At 35.4% G+C, this 18,599-nt stretch overlaps 1 protein-coding gene across 1 annotated transcript in view; it reads left to right on the top strand.

Moving 5' to 3' along the window:
* The window catches only part of LRP6 (LDL receptor related protein 6), a 163,030-nt gene that overhangs the window by 138,836 nt on the left and 5,595 nt on the right, over positions 1-18,599 (top strand). Inside the window, exons 16-22 of the mRNA XM_038576811.1 lie at positions 167-376; positions 2,531-2,656; positions 8,581-8,817; positions 9,692-9,802; positions 13,909-14,139; positions 15,382-15,518; positions 16,158-16,255. Coding sequence (XP_038432739.1) covers positions 167-376; positions 2,531-2,656; positions 8,581-8,817; positions 9,692-9,802; positions 13,909-14,139; positions 15,382-15,518; positions 16,158-16,255 — 1,150 coding nt within the window. The remainder of the gene's footprint in view (positions 1-166; positions 377-2,530; positions 2,657-8,580; positions 8,818-9,691; positions 9,803-13,908; positions 14,140-15,381; positions 15,519-16,157; positions 16,256-18,599) is intronic.

Below are 18,599 nucleotides of genomic sequence, written 5' to 3'. Positions count from 1 at the left end.
TCTCTGATGTGTATGTGTCTTCTCAGAATGATTTTAACTTGCGGTAGACACTTCATCATATTTTTCTTTTCAGTACTTTTGGAATCTAACTGATATTTGATTGTAATTGCTAAATATGTGACTTGACCCATATGAATCATTTCTGTTCAATGTTCTCTTTTCAAAGGTGCCAACCGAATAGTATTAGAAGACTCCAATATCTTGCAGCCTGTGGGACTGACTGTGTTTGAAAACTGGCTATATTGGATTGATAAGCAGCAGCAAATGATTGAAAAAATTGACATGACAGGCCGAGAGGGTAGAACCAAAGTCCAGGCTCGAATTGCCCAGCTTAGTGACATTCATGCTGTGAAAGAGCTGAACCTTCAGGAATATAGTAAGTGCTGATGGCATACTGCTAATTGCAGGATTCATGTTTGTTGTAAGAAATTAAGATAGAATTAAGATGTTCTGTGTCTTCTTACCTTTTTTATTTTAATTAATTTATTTTTAAAGATTTTATTTATTAATTTGAGAGAGTGAATGAGTGAGAGCAGGAGCCAGGGGAGTGGAGCAGAGGGAGGGAGAGAAGCAGACTTCTTCCCACTTGTCAGGGAACCTGATGTAGGGCTAGGCAGAAGAAGGCAGACACTTAACTGACCTCAGTGCCCCTTCTTACCTTTTTCTTTAAAGATTTTTTGCACTTTTAATTTTGCCATTTTTTTAAAACCTTACACAAACTCATCTGGGAGCTTTTTCAAATTAACATATTTTCCCCATAAAACAGGAGTGGGGAAAGGAATGGTCTTGCTCCTTTTCAAATGTTTCCCCAAATACAAGGGCTTTACTTGTCATGTCTTCTTTTTCACCTTCAGCCCCTTTAAGAATATTGGTAAAAGGATATATTTCTCTTGTTCCTTGTGTGCCCCCATCATTTGAACAAAAGCAAAAATTATATTTGTGTAATTTTGAATATAGTTATCTTGGAATAACCTTACAAAGCAAAAACAAACTACAAATTAGTGTGTTTAGAAGTTTTTGAAATAAGTTTAGAGAAGATTGCTTAACAGCACTTGGTTTTCTTCCTGCTAGATACATTTTTTGTTTCTCAGCTTAGAAAAGTGCCCATAACATTTTTTTTATCTTACTAAAATCTTTTGAATATGGCTAATCATCTTGCCCTAATTTCTTGATAATATGAAAAGACTCCTCGTAGCAATCACTACTCTGGGTTTTATGTGATTGTACCAGGAATGCTAATGTTAAATGAAATATTAAAGAGAGAACTATTGAACTCCTTAACTTCTCAGCCTAATGCTTTAAAATCGAACTGAAGTATGAAAGGAGAATAGCGGAATGGAAGCACCATTGCTTGTTCAAGTTTTCATTATGTTGTCACTGTTCATGAACTTAGAGGGATTTGAGAATTAGAATCGTTGTCACTCTAAGTTATGACATACGACTTAGGCTGAACATTTAATAGAAGTAAGGCCTTAATTTCTAAGCTATTTATTCAGTTGACCAATGAATGTTTTATTGCAGGAACTCTCAACGGAGATTTTCAGAACTTTTGAGGGAATATCTTTTTTTTTATAATTCAACACTTAAATATGATTTTTTATTAGGAAAAAATTTTTCTTTAAATTTCTGATATTAAAGAGAATGAGATTTTTATCAGAAATTTCATGGAATTAAAAGGTTGTGCTATGTAGGTTATATATTCTAGTGTAATATGACTGATGGCTGTTTTGGGACATCTGTGTAGTCTAACACATCTGCTGAGTTACAGATAGCTGACTCTTTCAATCTCATCAACACACACTGAAGCAGGGCTGATGTGTTATTGAGAATACAGACAATAAATGGGTGGCTACATTAGATGTTGGTATTCTGATGACATGTCAAGTTGCTTATAACACAGGCTAAGTGGAAAATTCAAAGCAACATCATTAAATCCAATTTGTGAAACAGACTTTGAAAAATTGCTTAAGTTTGTATTTATTTAATTTAGTCCAAATTTAAGGAAATTAAACATTTGTAACATTGCAAATTACCTTTTGCAGTTGACTAAGCAAATAATTTTGGTTGTCTCTGAGTGGTTGCAATCCATGTGAATTTAAGTTTTTTCTTCTTAACAACTCTAATATTCCATATTTCATAATTTCTATATTTCATTCAACTATAGTTTATGAGTAAAGTCATCTTTTAGAAAGGTAGAATTTCTGAGTTAAAATCTTTAGAAGAGTTTTTATATTTTAAATAGAATAATGTCTAGGACTCTGCATTCTCCCTAGCAATGTTTTTAGTTTCACTAATCAATTTGTTATATATATAAATATTTTTGTGTTTTTAAATTGTCCTCATTTTCTTGCAATTGTGTAGGGATATAATGAGGAATTTTATTGTTAGTGGGATTAAAGTCCAAGGTAATTTTATGTTTGATTTCCTTGGCAATTCATAAGTTGATTTTGACTGAGGTGTCATTTCTTCCCTTCCTCTCTCCCTTCTTTTTCTTTCTTTCGTCGTCTTCTCCTTTTTTATTTTTCCCCAGGACAGCACCCTTGCGCTCAGGATAATGGTGGCTGTTCACATATTTGTCTTGTGAAAGGAGATGGTACTACAAGGTGCTCTTGCCCCATGCACTTGGTTCTGCTTCAAGATGAGCTGTCCTGTGGAGGTAAATATGTTATTTCCTTCTGCAGGTCCATATACCAGTTAACATGTTCTATGACTTAATCTAGCATTCTGTGATTTGGTAGTGAAATTACTCTTTCTCCTAACTTGATTGGTCACTTACATTCCATTCATCTGTACTATCTTAGCCTTTTGGGTTATTTGTGAATAAAGAATAACCCAAAATAAAGAGTAATTTCACTGCCAAATCAACAGAATGCTAGATTAAGAGAGGCAGAGGGAGAGGGAGAAGAGCTAATCCATCATGACAAGTAGCAGATGTAACCTAACCTTGGGACTAAGGTGGAAATGCCCTTATTGGGGGAAATTAATCTTGTAAATGAATATATTTCTTAATAATAAAGTAGCTTTTTTCACCCCAGAAAGTCACAAAATAAATTAATTCTACTTCCTAAAAAAAAAAAAAAAAAAAAATATCTACTTCCTATAATCTCCATTTACTGAATTCTAGATTCTACCAATTTAATGTATCATTTGCTGGGAATGTATCCAGTGAAAAAAGCATTCTTTTATTCCCATCTATTGGTAGTTTGGTATTGTTTTTACTTATTTACCTAGCAAAAAAAAATTTTTTAAGATACTACTGCAGTAATGTGATAGTGAAATTGGTTCAGTCACTCATGAGAGCATAATAAATTGGTATATTCTTTTGTTAAAGCATAGCATGGTAGCATCAAATACCATAATAATAGTCACTACCTTAATTCAGAATTCTCCTCTTGGGGATAATCCTAAATTAATTCAACTGAAGAGAAAAGACCATTCTCTACAGTGGCAGTCTGCAGATTGAAAGCAATTTAATTTTTAATGATAGGAAAATTAGGTAAAATAATTTGGTTTATACAGCTTTTAAACATGACCATAAGCTCATATAAAAATGTAGCCAAAATTTGGCTTAACTAGAAGCCAAAAAATATTTTTTGATTTTTCAAAAAATCAACTATTCAGATATGATTTTCTACTATGACAACTACACAAAATACATATTTCTGTGTACAAAGATTGGTTTATATACTCAAGATATAAAAGTTGTTGATAGGATGGAATTTTAAGCATATCTTACTCTAACTTTACTTTAAAAAAATGTATTGAGTAGCAGCTGTGAGACACTCTGCTGAGACTGCAGGAGATTTGAAGATCTTTGAGATAGAGCATACAGGTTAGTGGGGTAGATCAAATATGTGCACAGTAAAAGCTAGGTTCTGGTACTTGAAGGGTCTTTCCCCAAAATAGCAAGTGTTGAACAATAATGTGAATGTCTTTAATGCCACTGAACTATATACATTAAAATAGTAAAGTTTGTTATGTATATTTTACCACAATAAAAAAAATAGCATGTGTTTGTATATCAAGGTGCCAGGTTGTTACTCTAATAAGGCAAATCTTAGAAAAATTACCTTTATGTAATTATAACATAGATAAAACAAAGATACCATCTTTCACTTAGAAGATGTCTTTTAAGCCCCGGTGGCGCAGCGGTTTGGCGCCGCCTGCAGCCCAGGGCGTGATCCTGGAGACCCTGGATCGAGTCCCATGTCAGGCTTTCTGTATGGAGCCTGCTTCTCCCTCTGCCTGTGTCTCTGCCTCTCATTCTCTCTCTGTCTCTATAAATAAATAAATAAAATCTTAAAAAAAAAAAAAAAAGATGTCTTTTAAAAGACCTTTGACTTTTTTCTTCACATTTAGTGATTATTTTAAAAGCGTGTATTAAATATTTTTAACTATGTGTTAAATTAATAGGGCCTTTTAACAAATGTGTTACCAGCACTCAAATCAAGGTATACAGTGTTGTCATTAGGAAAAGTACCCTGGTGTCCTTCCATAGCCACTTCTCTTTCAGAAGTAACCACTAATCTGATTCTTATCCCCATAATTTAGCTTTGTCTCTTCTTGAACTTTATGTAGGAATCATGACATTTGTATTCTTTTTGTGTCTGATTCTCTTAAGATTTTTGTGATTCAGCCATATAGAGGAGTTTATCAGTAGTTTATTTCTTTTTATTGCCGAGTAGCGTTTCATTGTAAAAATATGCCACAGTTTATTCCCCTTTTGAGGGACATTTTAATTGTTTTATTTTTTTGTTCTTAGAAATAAAACTACAGTCAGTGTTAGTGTATAAGATTTTTTTGTTATGGCACCTGGCTGGCTGGTTGGTGGAATATATGACTTTTGATCTTGGGGTTGTGAGTTGGAGACCCATGTTCAGTTTAGAGATTACTTAAAAATAAAATCTTCATAGGGATGCCTGGGTGGCTCAGCAGTTGAGCATCTGCCTTTAGCCCAGGGCGTGATCCTGGTGTCCCGAGATTGAGTCCCACATCAGGTTCCCTGCATGGAGCCTGCTTCTCCCTCTGCCTGTGTCTCTGCCTCTCTCTCTCTCTCTCTCTCTCTCTCTCTCTCATGAATAAATAAAATCTTTAAAAAAAATTTTTAAAGATTTTATTTATTTATTAGAGTGAGCGAGAGATAAGAGAACGAGCAGGAAGAGAGGGAGAGGGAAAAGCAGGCTCTGCACTAAGCAGGGAGCCTAACATAGAGCTTGATCCTAGGACCCAAAGATCCTGACTGGAGTTGGAAGGCAGATATTTAACCAGCTGAGCCACCTAGATGCCCCAATAAATTCTTTTTTTAAAAAAGTTGGGATTGATTGATAATTTAACATTGACTTTACAGTGGAGATAAATGAAGTACAGAATCTTAATTCATTTGCCTGACTTTCAAGATATGTTTTCATTTGAGCCTGCCTTATCTACTGCCTTATCTCCTTTTATATCTCACTTTATTTTTGTTTGGCTGTTTAGAATTAGATGATTACTGTTGCATGTTCTGTTTTGTTTTGCCTCTGGACTTACTTGTGGTATTTCCGGATTTTTTTTTTTCTTTTTTTGCATGCCATCCTAAGTCTTAATTTATTTTTCAAGGAGCATCTCCTCATGATCTATAAACCTTTACTGGCGGCAGGGCGCCTGGGTGGCTCAGTGATTGAGCATCTGCCTTTGGGTCAGGTCATGATCCTGGGATCAAGTCCCGCATCAGGCTCCCCACAGGGAAGCCTACTTCTCCCTCTGCCTATGTCTCTGCCTCTCTCTCTGTCTCTCATAAATAAATAAATAAATAATATTTTTAAAAAAATAAATAAACCTCCACTAGCCATTATTATTCTCCCCTTCCTCTGAATTGTAGCATTGTTACCACAGTTTGCCTAACATAAAGTTCAGAGTGACATTTTGTTGTATGTTCATTAGTCTCTTCCTAGCCCTAATCAAAATAAAACTCTTTAAAGCATGGACCATATATTTTACCTGTTTTTATTCTCCTCATAATCATTTATAGTGCTGAATATGTAATAGACTCAGATTCCCTCTCTAAATAATAGCTCAAATTCCCCATGTAAAATGTTCACATTTGCAGTATTCTCTACTTTAAAGATAAAAAGTTTGTGTTGCCTAGGTGGTGCAGTTGTTTAAGCATTGAACTCTTGGTTTCTGCTCAGGTCGTGATCTCACGGTTGTGAGATTGAGCCCTACTTCGGGCTCTGCCCTCAGCACCGAGTCTGCTTCAGATTCTCTCTCCTCCTCTCTCCCTCTTGCATAGTCTCTTTCTCTGTCTCTCTCAAATAAAATATTTTTTTTATTTAAAAAAAAAAGGTCTTCTGATCCATAGTCCTGTTAATAAAGTTATGTTATCTAGAGAATTTACTAACAAACAAGTTTTTTTGTTTTATTTTGTTCTAAAGATTTTATTTATTTATTTATTCATGAGAGACACAGAGAGGTGGAGACATAGGCAGAGGGAGAAGGAGACTCCCTATAGAGAGCCTGATGTGGGACTCAGTCTGGAGATTCCAGGATCACACCCTTAGCTGAAGGCAGATGCTCAACCACTGAGCCACCCAGTGTCCCTAACAGACATGTTTTTAAAAGAAGTCAGTGAGCCTGTGGTAATAGCAATGAAAGGCAATGGGCCAAAACTAAGGAGACTCTCCTTCTGGTCCTGTCTTTTATTGTTAGCTATCTCTTTTTTATCTGAAGCTCTGTGACCTTGGCCAGTCACTCTCTGAGCCTCAGAGGCGTGTCCTCATTTGTAAAAACCAAGAAATTGGTCTTGAATGGCAATTTTCAAAGTGGCCTCAGCAACTTTTACATTTTTAAAAGTTATTGAGGACCCCAAACAGCTTTTGTTTGCATAGGTTATGTTTATCTATATTTAATACAGTCAAAATTAAAACCAAGAACTTTAAAGAATATTTATAAAAAATAACAGTAATAAGCCCTTACATGTTCACAAGTTAAACCTGTTAAGAGGGATGCCTTTAAAAAAAATAAAAATAAAAAATAAACCTGTTAAGAAAGTTAACTACATTTTCTGAAGCAAAATAATTTTAATAAGAAATGTGGCAATTTTTTTCATTTTTATAAATTCTTTAATGGTGGCCAGATCCTCCTATCTACTTCTACATTCAATCTGTTGTAATGTGTGGTTTTGTTTGAAATATATAAGGAAATTTAGCCTTGTAGAGAGGTGTAGCTGGTGAACAGAGAGCTATAGTAATAGTCTTTTCAAATAATTATATATCTTGAATTCTACACCAAATATTTCAAGTGGAAGTTTTCTGTAGGTTTAGTTGCCATGTGGAATTTGAAACCATAGTAACTTTTCATAATCTCATATTAAAATTTGTTGATCTATTTTGTTCTCTGAATGGGTATTTTACCCAAGCATGATTTTATAACCATACACCATGGTCATTTAGAAATACTAGAATTCCAATCAGAAATTCCCAGATCTTCAGATTTTAGACAAATATCAGAAATCACATGTTTATATCACCACCTATCTCACTAGGAAAAACTTTCGAGTACTGGGAATCTGTCAGCCTTGCAGTGTTAGATACAGGTTTTCCAAAATTCTCATTTCTGGTTAAAAGTTCCATTGTTATGCTACAAAAATACAGTGTTATTGATTTGCCATTGTTTTCCTTGAAGTAACAGGGGCTCACTAGTTCATTTTTTAGAAAACTTCCTGCCAGATACCTAAGTATAAATAACTATAGTTTGTCAGTAGTTCTTTCAAATTAAAATAAAGATGGTGTTCCATTTTGGGTTAAGCTTACATCTCAAAGTGCTTTCCCATGAGAAACCATCATACTGGGGTATGCAACTTGAGCTTTATGCATAATTCCCATTTTATCAGATACTATGGTAAAAACAGCATATATTCAAGGAGTTGATTTTATTTTATTTTTTTAAGGAGTTGATTTTAATATAGTAAATACTTTGATTCATCAAGAACACTTTAAAATAAAACTGGCCTTTTCTTTTTTTTTTTTTAACTGTGAGTATGTGGTGGGTGTGTAGAATGCACTGACTACTAAGACAGTTTGATACCACTGCCTTGAGTTTGCTAAGGAGCTGAGACTTTTACCCATCATTCCTTTTGTTGCATCAGTGCAAGTGTAATGAGAAAGGCAAGTGTCATCTCAGTATTATTATAAAATAGTTTTGACTTTGTAGATCTCCTTCCCCAGGGATTCCTGGACCACTCTTTGAAATACCTCAGCACTAGAAAACTTATGAATTTTAGACTAACTTTAAAATATTTGGAGGTTGATGATTATAGTGATCATTCCTCAGTTATGTGTGAGATTATAATGGATTGCAAATAATCCCACTTGAAGTATCATATATGAGAAAACTTCTTTCTGTCTTACAGTTTTGCAAGTCAGTAAATCTAAATGTAATGTAAAAATTGTATGCTCTGTTTAGATGGTATAGTTTACAGATTTTATCTATTAAAAAGTGGTTTGCATATGTTAATTAGTAAATGAGCTTCACTCAAGTGTGTTTGTACTTTTGTGTGACTATTGTTTTTGTCACTCCTCTCCCTCCTGTTCTTCATATTTGAAGAACCCCCAACATGTTCTCCTCAGCAGTTTACTTGTTTCACGGGAGAAATTGACTGTATCCCTGTGGCTTGGCGGTGCGATGGGTTTACTGAATGTGAAGACCACAGTGATGAGCTCAATTGCCCTGTTTGCTCAGAGTCCCAATTCCAGTGTGCCAGTGGGCAGTGTATTGATGGTGCCCTCCGATGCAATGGAGATGCAAACTGCCAGGATAAATCAGATGAGAAGAACTGTGAAGGTATCCGAAATTCCTGGGGCCTGGTTATTTATTCTTTTTTTTCCATTAACATTGGATTATTCGAAATTCAGACTATTGCTTTGGCTCAGTGGTAGTTTCGGGGTTTTTTTCATTTGACATTATTATGACATTATTATGACATTTGACATTATTTGTTTAAACATATTAGCATATTCCAAATTGTTGTTTTAATCCACTTAACATGCATAAGGTTTATATACTTTAGTAAGCTTTGCAGATTGAGAGATGAGGCCCAAATTTTATAGACTTTCAGTATGTAAAAATAGGGCAGCCCGGGTGGCTCAGCGGTTTAGCACCGCCTTCAGCCCAGGGTGTGATCCTGGAGACCCAGGATTGAGTCCCCCGTCAGGCTTCCCACATGGAGTCTGTTTCTCCTTCTGCCTGTGTCTCTGCCTCTCTCTCTCTGTGTGTCTCTTGTGAATAAATAAATAAAATCTTTCTAAAAAAAAATAGCCTGTTTCCAGTGAACTCTGAATTAGTGGATTTATTACAATGTAAAATAATTTCATCTCTTCCTCTTTGCACCACTAACTTGTAACATGGTGAAAATGAACAAATTCTTTAGAATTTTTTAGTTTTAAGAAATGCATGTAGATAGAATTCTTTCATTCTTAACAGAATTATTAGTGAAAGATGAATTAAATGTAAAAGAACAAAACAGGAAATTTCCTGTTGGATTTCTTTTCCACTCTTTTTTCTCTACCAATGGAAATCCCCAGAGAATAATTTTTAAGTTATATTTTAAAGTCTAATTTGTTTTTCCTTTGCACCCCGAAAGTACTTTTTGACTCTTGCCAGAGTTTGACTTTACATGCTAGTAAAAATAAGAAAACTATTTACATTGTTTTCTCAGTGCTGTGTTTAATTGATCAGTTCCGCTGTTCCAACGGTCAGTGCATTGGAAAACATAAGAAATGTGATCATAATGTGGATTGCAGTGACAAATCAGATGAACTGGATTGTTGTAAGTAGGACTAAAACCATATATATTACTCTTACAGGAGAATTGTTAAAATACTTTTTCTTTATGGGTAAGTTTTGCTTATAATTAGTATTTCTTTATTAAGAAAGAAGCATTAGGGCATTTGGGTGGCTCAGTCAGTTAAACGTCCAACTCTTTGAGCTCAGGTCACAATCTCAGGGCATGAGGTTAAGCCCTGAGTCTGCTTGAAATTCTGTCCCTCTCCTTTTGTACCTCTCCCCACTTGTGCTCTCTTTCTCTCTAAAATAAACATCTTTTAAAAAAAGGAAAAGAAACAAGCATTAATGTTAAGCTAGTTATTTGTAGAAGGATTTTTTATGTTTTGCTTTTAATAATTCTTTAAAGACAGCAGTTTTCTTGGCACAAAAATCTTCACAGAAACATTTAGGAAAGCATCAGAAAAGAGTAAATATTATTTTGCCACAACTAAGTTAGGAAATTCTCAGACCATTTAGATATGTAGAAATCAGTCAGTGGTATAAGCTTGAGCTTCTGAGCATTAGCCCATGTTTATCATCTCTCATTTTTTTCTTGACCTGTTTCCAGCAGTTTCTCAGTGACTTTAAGAGCTTCCTTAGAATACAGACTAAGGATTTTTGGCTAACATATATACCCCTATGCCTAAAGACTCTAGGATACCTAACCCATAGTTTCTTCAAGGTTCATAACTACTGACCAATGTCCTGATATAAAATACATCCCAAATTGATAAACTTAGTTCTAAATGGAATTCAGCATATGGCAGGTCTACCCTATCAAACTGATTTAATGGAATTTAGGTAGACTTCATTTAAAAACTCTTTGCTTGTAATGAAGACATTATGCTAGTATTTAACAAAATTCAAATGGGAGCCTTACTAAGACTTTTAGAACCTATTCATTTGTTCAGCAAACTTTTATTGGTTCCAGTACCAAGTTTTTCAAAGTCCTCTATGGTTGAGGTACTAGTGAGAATAAAGATTTTAAAGCTAAATAGAGAATGGATTTGAATTCTAGCTCCACCTCTTACCAGCAAATTATTTGTTGTTAAACTTTAGTTTCTTTATCTTTAAAATGAAGATAATATTGAACCTGGTGGTTGTGAAAAGTTTAAACAATTTAATGTATATAAGATCTATATAGCCTGGCTCATAGTAGATACTATTGATCAAGGAGTGTGATAAGTGATATTAAATATGGTATAATAGAGATCCGTACAATAGAAGCACCAAAGAGAGAGTGGTCAGATCTTCATGAATGAAGATGGGGTTCATCAAGGAAGATTCTTAGAAAAATAGTGCTTAAGATTGGGTCTTGATCGGTGAATAGGGTTAATTATACAGATAAATGGAGAGATTGCATTTCAAGCAGAGAGAATATGCTATTCAAAAGCAGAGTGAAACAGGCAGCTTTGTGAAACTACATGTAACTGGGGCTGCCAAAATATAGGCTGTGTCTTGAGGATGGGTATCAGTAAGATAACATACTTAAAGATGAGATCATGGAAGACTTTGCTTTTCTTCTAAAGAACCTAGACAGGATCCAGAATAATGAAGAGCCATTGAGAAGCTTAAGTAAAGGATTGGCATGGCTATGTAATTGTAAAAGCTGTAGAAGTAGGTGGATTGGAAGTATAAGATTATAGGCAGGGAAATGTTAGATTGGGTGCTTTCACACTTTTTTGATCACATCAAGAGGAATACAAAGATGGGGTGTACACATAAACAAAAAGTTTCTTCTTTGAAGAAACAAAAGAAACCTATGACAGTACTCACCCATATTATGTAGAATGTATCCTGAAGTTTTCTGTTTTAAAATGCTGATTGCGACACACTAAATTGTTTTCACTATCTAATGACTTACAGCCTCTGGTTTAAAAATGCTTAGGAGGAGGCTGTTGTAGTTCAAGCAGAAGATAATTATCTAGATCAAGAGGAGCAGTGGTCGTAGAAAGGAGAGGATAGATTTCAGAGTTACTTCAGAAAAAGAGTACAAAGGGTTTTGTGACTAGATGAGTTGATAAATTTAGGTTGACTCAGGTACCTCACTGCTATTACTTAGACTATATAGCAGGGATTAAAAACTAAAGGATCATTCCATATTTGACTGCAGATGTAATATTTGGCTGGTACAGGTTTTTTATTAATTTTTTACAATTTAATTTAAATGCTTTCAATTTGCCCCAGGTGCCATCCTTTATTTATGATCTAATTTATCCCTGAAGCTGACAAAACATGTCAGATATTGGTGAAGGTGAAGGTGAAGGCGGTGTAGATAGGTTGCATTCAGGTTGTCAATGGGCTATCCCAGGATGCTGTTGATGATTGTATGGGTCCTTAGATCAAGAGAAACAGTTTATTAGCTGTTTCTGAAACTGGCCTCTTCAGTTTATTAAAGATAGTTAAAACTGAGGCAGTGGATGAAGTTTCTCAGAGTTCAGTAGAGGAAAATAGCAGGAGATAGAACTCTGGCAAGCACCTACACTTAACGAGACAGAAGAGAAGGAAGCCAACAAAAGGAGACAGAGAAAGAATGATCAGAGATAGTAAAACTAAGAGAGTGGTATTTTGGAAGGATATCGATTAGACATTTTTGAGTAGTTAACAAGAGGCATCCGTATTGAATGTTTAGAGAGGTCAGCAAGAGGAAGAGTTCAGTGATTATGGCAAATAGGAGAACTTTGACCTCTACCAGACAGGTTTCACTGTGGTGGTGATTTCAGTGAGCTAAGTAATGTGACCCAGAGACTAAGAGTTGGTGAGAGTGGATATAAACTATTCTTTCTCAAAGCGTGGCATTAAAAAGCAGTGCCAAGGCACTAGAAAGGAATAAGAAAGCTAGATGGCTGCTCACAAGGACTAGAGAGAGTCAGTACCCGGAGTCCGCAGACAAAATATGTAACTGGCAGCCCCTGTGTATTCTGTAACTTACGGATATCCTTTTTCTCTGATTTATTTAGTCTGTCAGGGAGCAAGTTTAGCTGTGTGGGTGGGAGACTTTAAGGTAAGATGAAGCAGGAGGAAGGTTTTTAAAAGATCTGCAGTTGTGGGGCCCCTGGGTGGCTCAGCTGATTGAGCATCTGACCCTGGATTTCCGCTCTGGTTATGATCTTAGGGTTGTGAGATCAAGCCCCTTTGTGTAGGGTTCTCTGCTCAGCAGGGAATCTACTTGAGATTCTCTCCCTCTCCTTCCCCTCTTCCCTGCTCACCCTCTTGGTCTCTCGCACTCTTTTTCAAAAAAAAAAAAATATATATATATAATGTGTGTGTGTGTGTGTATATATATATATATATATGTATGATCTGCAGTATGAGATAAGTCTGACTATTCAGAATGGAAAGATTTTCCTTCTAAATAGAAGAGTGACACTAAGTTTGACAACCCTTTTGCTATTTCCCTTTACCTATAATATTGATGCCCCCTGCTTCTAAAGCTTCAGATAGCTTAGGGATTTAGTTAAGCTGAATGCTGTTGGCAGGGTCTTCCTCTAGTGCTCTCATGCTCTGGCCTTTCTAAGTACTCAAGTATCAGAGACCTTACATTTCTTGCCCTCAAGATTCATCCTGAAGTCACCAACATATTGGGCCTCAGAGCTAATGCTCTCTTTAGCTTCTAATCTCACCTTCACCAGGCCTGTATGTCACTTTTCAAACCTAAAATCAAGCTCAGAGCTGGTTTTTGGCTTCTTCATTATGCCAGGTAAAACATTTGATGACTTTCCTGGGTCCATCCTTTTTGGCCCTGAAATTCAAAATAACCATGTTGTTTTATTATATACAAAATGAAGTAGGATAAATTTCGTCTATGTATTTAGAGCTTGATGTTTAAATCTATAATTCACTTACATCTTTGTTTTTATCAATTTACAGGTATACTTTTCAATGTATTATTTTATTTCTGTCTTCACTTAAGGATAGTTCATTTTGATTTCTAATGATATTTACCTGTATACCCATGGGGCATGGTGTAATGTATTCATAAAAACAAACAAAAAAAAATGGCTGTAACTTCCCTAACTCACATTCTATGTAGAGGCCCTCTTTTTTAATAACTATTTTGAGTCTACAGTTATTTCTCCATTATATAACTGTACTGCATTCTCATTTTAGATCCAACTGAGGAACCAGCTCCACAGGCCACCAATACAGTTGGTTCAGTTATTGGAGTAATTGTCACCATTTTTGTGTCTGGAACAATATACTTTATCTGCCAGAGAATGTTGTGTCCACGTATGAAGGGAGATGGGGAAACCATGACTAACGATTATGTAGTTCATGGACCAGCTTCTGTGCCCCTTGGTTATGTGCCACATCCAAGTTCTTTGTCAGGATCTCTTCCAGGTGAGTTAAGACTGATTGAGAACCAAGTCTTGGTTCCTGGCAAGATTGCCAAATTTCCATTATGGAAACAGGATATTACCTAGAGTCTATTTCAAACTAGGCTACTTTGGGTTTAAAAAATTATAAGAATATTCTCTTTTAGCACTGTTTCTTTCTATGAAAGGATATAAAGCAAATACATAATACATGCATTTATATATACCTACTGTGTTTATTGCATGTACTTACGTATATTGCATTTCTGGATGTACTCTACTGAAAGTGAATAGCTAGACATTTGGTGAAGAATCATAAACTACAAGTCCTTTAGATGCACTACCAGGGGACCTCAGTACTGCTGAGTCCATGAATTAAAGGTGGCAAAAAAAAAAAAAAAATAGATATCCTTTTCAGCAGATTTGGAAATAGCTGGGTGATAGTAGGGAGGGATATATTATCTATTAGGGTTTATTTAGGTGTGTAGCCAAGTAGCCAGAAATTCTATGTACTTGGGTAGACCATATTGCTCTAGGAAAGTATGGCTTTCTTTTCAATACTTTCTGGTACCCATAGTGAAAAGAAGCCTTTTTTAAAAATTAATATGGAGAAGGAGGCATCAAGCAAAAGCTCTCAGAAAATAACTTATTCTGGGTGTTAAATCTAAGTAAACAAATAGGATTTTGAAAATGTTAATGATAATGGTTTCTTGTTGCTATACCTATTTTCAGTTAGTGAAACATGGGAAATCAACTTGGAAAATAATAGAATATCTTCTTCAGCATTGGTGGTTGTGATACCAACAACATTTGCATCCAGTAGATGAAGAAGTAATCTTCCATACTTTATATTCATGTCTTTAAAATTGGATTTAGTTTCATTTTGAGCAAATCTATTGTTTAATCTATCCTACTTTGCAACCTCCACTCCATAGTCCATTTCTTTTGCAAACCCTCTAAGGTTGAAAACTTCCTATTTTGAAAAGCTCTGCTTCTGTCCTTGGAGAGAAGGGGTGGGAGCTATTTACTTGGCCTTATTCTAGGCCACTTCTCAGTAGAATACGTGTTCACTTCTAGAGAATATTCATTTCCCTTCTCCATTAAGTATTTTCAATTATTATTAGGAAAAGAGGGCTTAAATTGTTTTGAAATCAAACTGTTAGGCTATTGGTATTTGTAATCTGAGTATTGAATAAAAATATTTTATGCATGGAAGTAATTTTTTTAGATCTTACTCATCTTCAGTATTTATCCTCCTCCGTTTTAGGAATGTCTCGAGGTAAATCAATGATCAGCTCCCTAAGTATCATGGGGGGAAGCAGTGGACCCCCTTATGACCGAGCTCATGTCACAGGAGCATCATCAAGTAGTTCTTCAAGCACCAAAGGCACTTACTTCCCTGCAGTAAGCAGTCTTGTTTTCCTTTGTTTCACTTTGAACACTAAGATAAATAGGATCCTAGATTTTTAAGTTATTTAAATGAGGGTACTCAATGATGGTAATATAAAAAGTTTTTTTAGTATAGAACTTAGGCATATAGAGATCACAGATAGGATTTACCACCACCATGTGAACATTTTTAAATCTTTAAATTTGCCAGCATGTTTGTAAGCACTAGACAGTAATTTCATAGTTTGGGTAAAAGTAGAACTACTGAGTAGTATCTCCTGAGGCTTAGACTCTTCATTCTGTGACCTCCCCATAAAGGAAGCACACCTGGTATTTCTCCTAAGTCAGTAATGTTTCTCTAAACATTTATAATTTTAAAAAATCAGAACCGAACTGTACTGAACTTAAAACAGTGACTTACAGATTTTGTTCTAATCACCTTGCACTGTTCAGCCATGATGAAATTGTGTCTTGCGAGGGGTGGAGACCTCCTCCCTACTCCTAAAGCACTATTTGAGGCCAGTTCTTTGGGAAAGAAGGTTGTGCTAACCGTGTAAAGGAAAAGAGTACTAACAGGTGAAGGAAGAAAGTATAATGGTCTTTATCTGTCAGAGACTATTGTTATTTTAATAATTTAATTACTTTTCCATTTAGATTTTGAACCCTCCGCCATCCCCAGCCACAGAGCGATCGCATTATACTATGGAATTTGGTTATTCTTCAAATAGTCCTTCCACTCATAGGTCCTACAGGTAATACATATCTTCCTCTAGTATAATCAAAGTATTTATTAAAAGAAAGAAGTATTCTAGTTGTGGGTTTGATGTAGCCCTGCATAAGTAGATGCTGGTCACTGAGAGAGAATAGGCATCTTGTCAGGTAATGTTAATGTTGCCCCTGCCATACATCCTTTTCTTTCAGGCATTATACATTTTTTAAAAGAAAATCACAAATGCTGACTTTTAGAGTAATAAAGCAGAGCCCCTAATTTTTTGGCAATATTCTAAGGAGAAGTCACCCACCAAAATAACTGATCTTAAAATAGGTTACTGCTCCAGTTAGATTTGATAGATCATCTAGGAATGGATTATTGACTTAAGACTGGTTCAGAGAGTTGGGAGAGCTGTAAAATAGCGGGGGCGGGGGCGGGGGGGGGGACTAAGATCATGGGAGTTGAGAGAAGTTGAGAGGTTCAAGCCCTTGCTTCACATGCTTTATTGTGATCTGGAATGAAAAATTTCTCACGAAGTTGCTTGGAATAAATCATGACTTAGTAGAATAAATGAAATATATTTGTAAGACAAAAGGGGAGAAATTATGCCTTTCTGCTGCTTTGTGTCTGTAGAGCAGGTGACATACTAGCGTATTAGCGCCTTCCTTTTTTCATCTTCTTTCAAAGGCCAGCACAAAGTTAACAGTTTGACAATCTCTATTTGAATGCTGAGTGCTATGTTTATTGGCATCCCTCAAGTGCCTGTTATCCTCTAGTTAAGGTCTTTCCTAGACTTCTAGTCAAATTGTCCTGATACAACTTTACAGATGTATAGAAACCAAGTGGAAACTGTTTATAGTATCTTATTCAGAATTCACATTTCAGTTTATAGAAAACACTATTTGAGACAGGCTTGATTATGAACTGATATTTTTATGTTTTATTGTAAATGTTGCTTTCCTTGCCACTGGTTTGTTCTAAAAAGGCAAAATAAAAAGCAGAAACCTGGAAACTTTAAAAAAAAACAAATGAAAGACATAAAATTTTACTTTTAAAAAGTTAATTTCTTTGGGGCACCTGGCTGGCTCAGTTGGTAGAGCATCTGACTCTTGACCTCAGGGTCATGAGTTCAAGCCCTGCGCTGGGTGTGGAGCCTACTTAAGAAATAAGTAAGTAAATGTAAATTAATTTCTTTAAATTGAATAAAACATTGTTTGATTAAAATGAACATAATTGTAGCAAAAACATTTCTTATTGGACCATTTCCCACGTCTTAAATTAGGCCGTTTCTTTCTTCTGAGTCACACTTTTCATCATTTGTTGAGATTTTTGTCCAGACTGGAATATAAAAGAATTTTGTTAATTTTCTTTTTTCTTAGCTCTGTTTTATTTTCCCCCCATGAAAATGGAAGTAGTGGGCCTTTTAAATGTCAGGCCAAGAAATTTCACCAAGACTCAATGTGTGATTGAACAGAAAGATAAAACCTAAAAAGTACTATGACATCATGTCAATATTGATAGTAAAAACACTTGAGAACCTGCTCAGCAGGTCATGTAACTTTTGGTCTTTGGCGGCCATTGCTTTTGAGGCAAACCCTCAGTGATATCATATGGTTATATCTTGGGATAGTATCTTGTGGCACGCTGTAGCACTGGCCGTTTTATGAATTGTTACTTCAGTTTTACTTGTACTCTTGGCCCTCTCTTCAGTCACTTTGGTGACAAAGCATATGAAGAAATCTTGATTGGGATAAATATGAAATTATGAAATAAGATCAGCTTTACTATATTTAGAATATGAGGTGTATGAAGTTACAGATAGAGGTAGAAATGATAGAAAAGCTATCACTTTTAGCTCTTTTCACTAGTGTGTTCATGGCTTCTAGGTGCCTTTTTTATTAGTCGTGCTGCAAATTTGATTAACAGCTATAGATTACATGAAAATGTAGAACAATTAAGTATAAGAAATAAATTAGGTCTCTGAAATACATATTAGAAAGTAGGTATTTAGAATAGATGATGATGTTAGACAGTATACTTGTCTATACACAGGGGATCAAAACTCTTTTCCCCAAACCACAGCACTTTCTCTTTGCTGATAGTAACAGTGATGGGATAGATATGCCCCTTAGGCTGCCTACCAAAATTCAGTCAGGCTTGCACAATATTTGAGTTTTAAAGAGAGAATGAAGTCTTCAGACATCATAAGTCGTTCATTAAATTATAGAGCAGTTAAAGGATGTTAAAGGAATACAAACATGTTTGAGTAGTATCAAATATGTAAAGACCCACTCTTCTGACAGACTCTGGAACAACAGAAATTGTTGAGATCCATCCACTATGTAGACTAAATGCAAAATGTGTAATAGAGTGCCAGAGGTGAT

Source organism: Canis lupus, chromosome 27 (assembly GCF_011100685.1).
Source record: "Canis lupus familiaris isolate Mischka breed German Shepherd chromosome 27, alternate assembly UU_Cfam_GSD_1.0, whole genome shotgun sequence".
Taxonomy (NCBI): Eukaryota; Metazoa; Chordata; class Mammalia; order Carnivora; family Canidae; genus Canis; species Canis lupus.
This window is presented reverse-complemented; position numbering and strand designations above follow the sequence as displayed.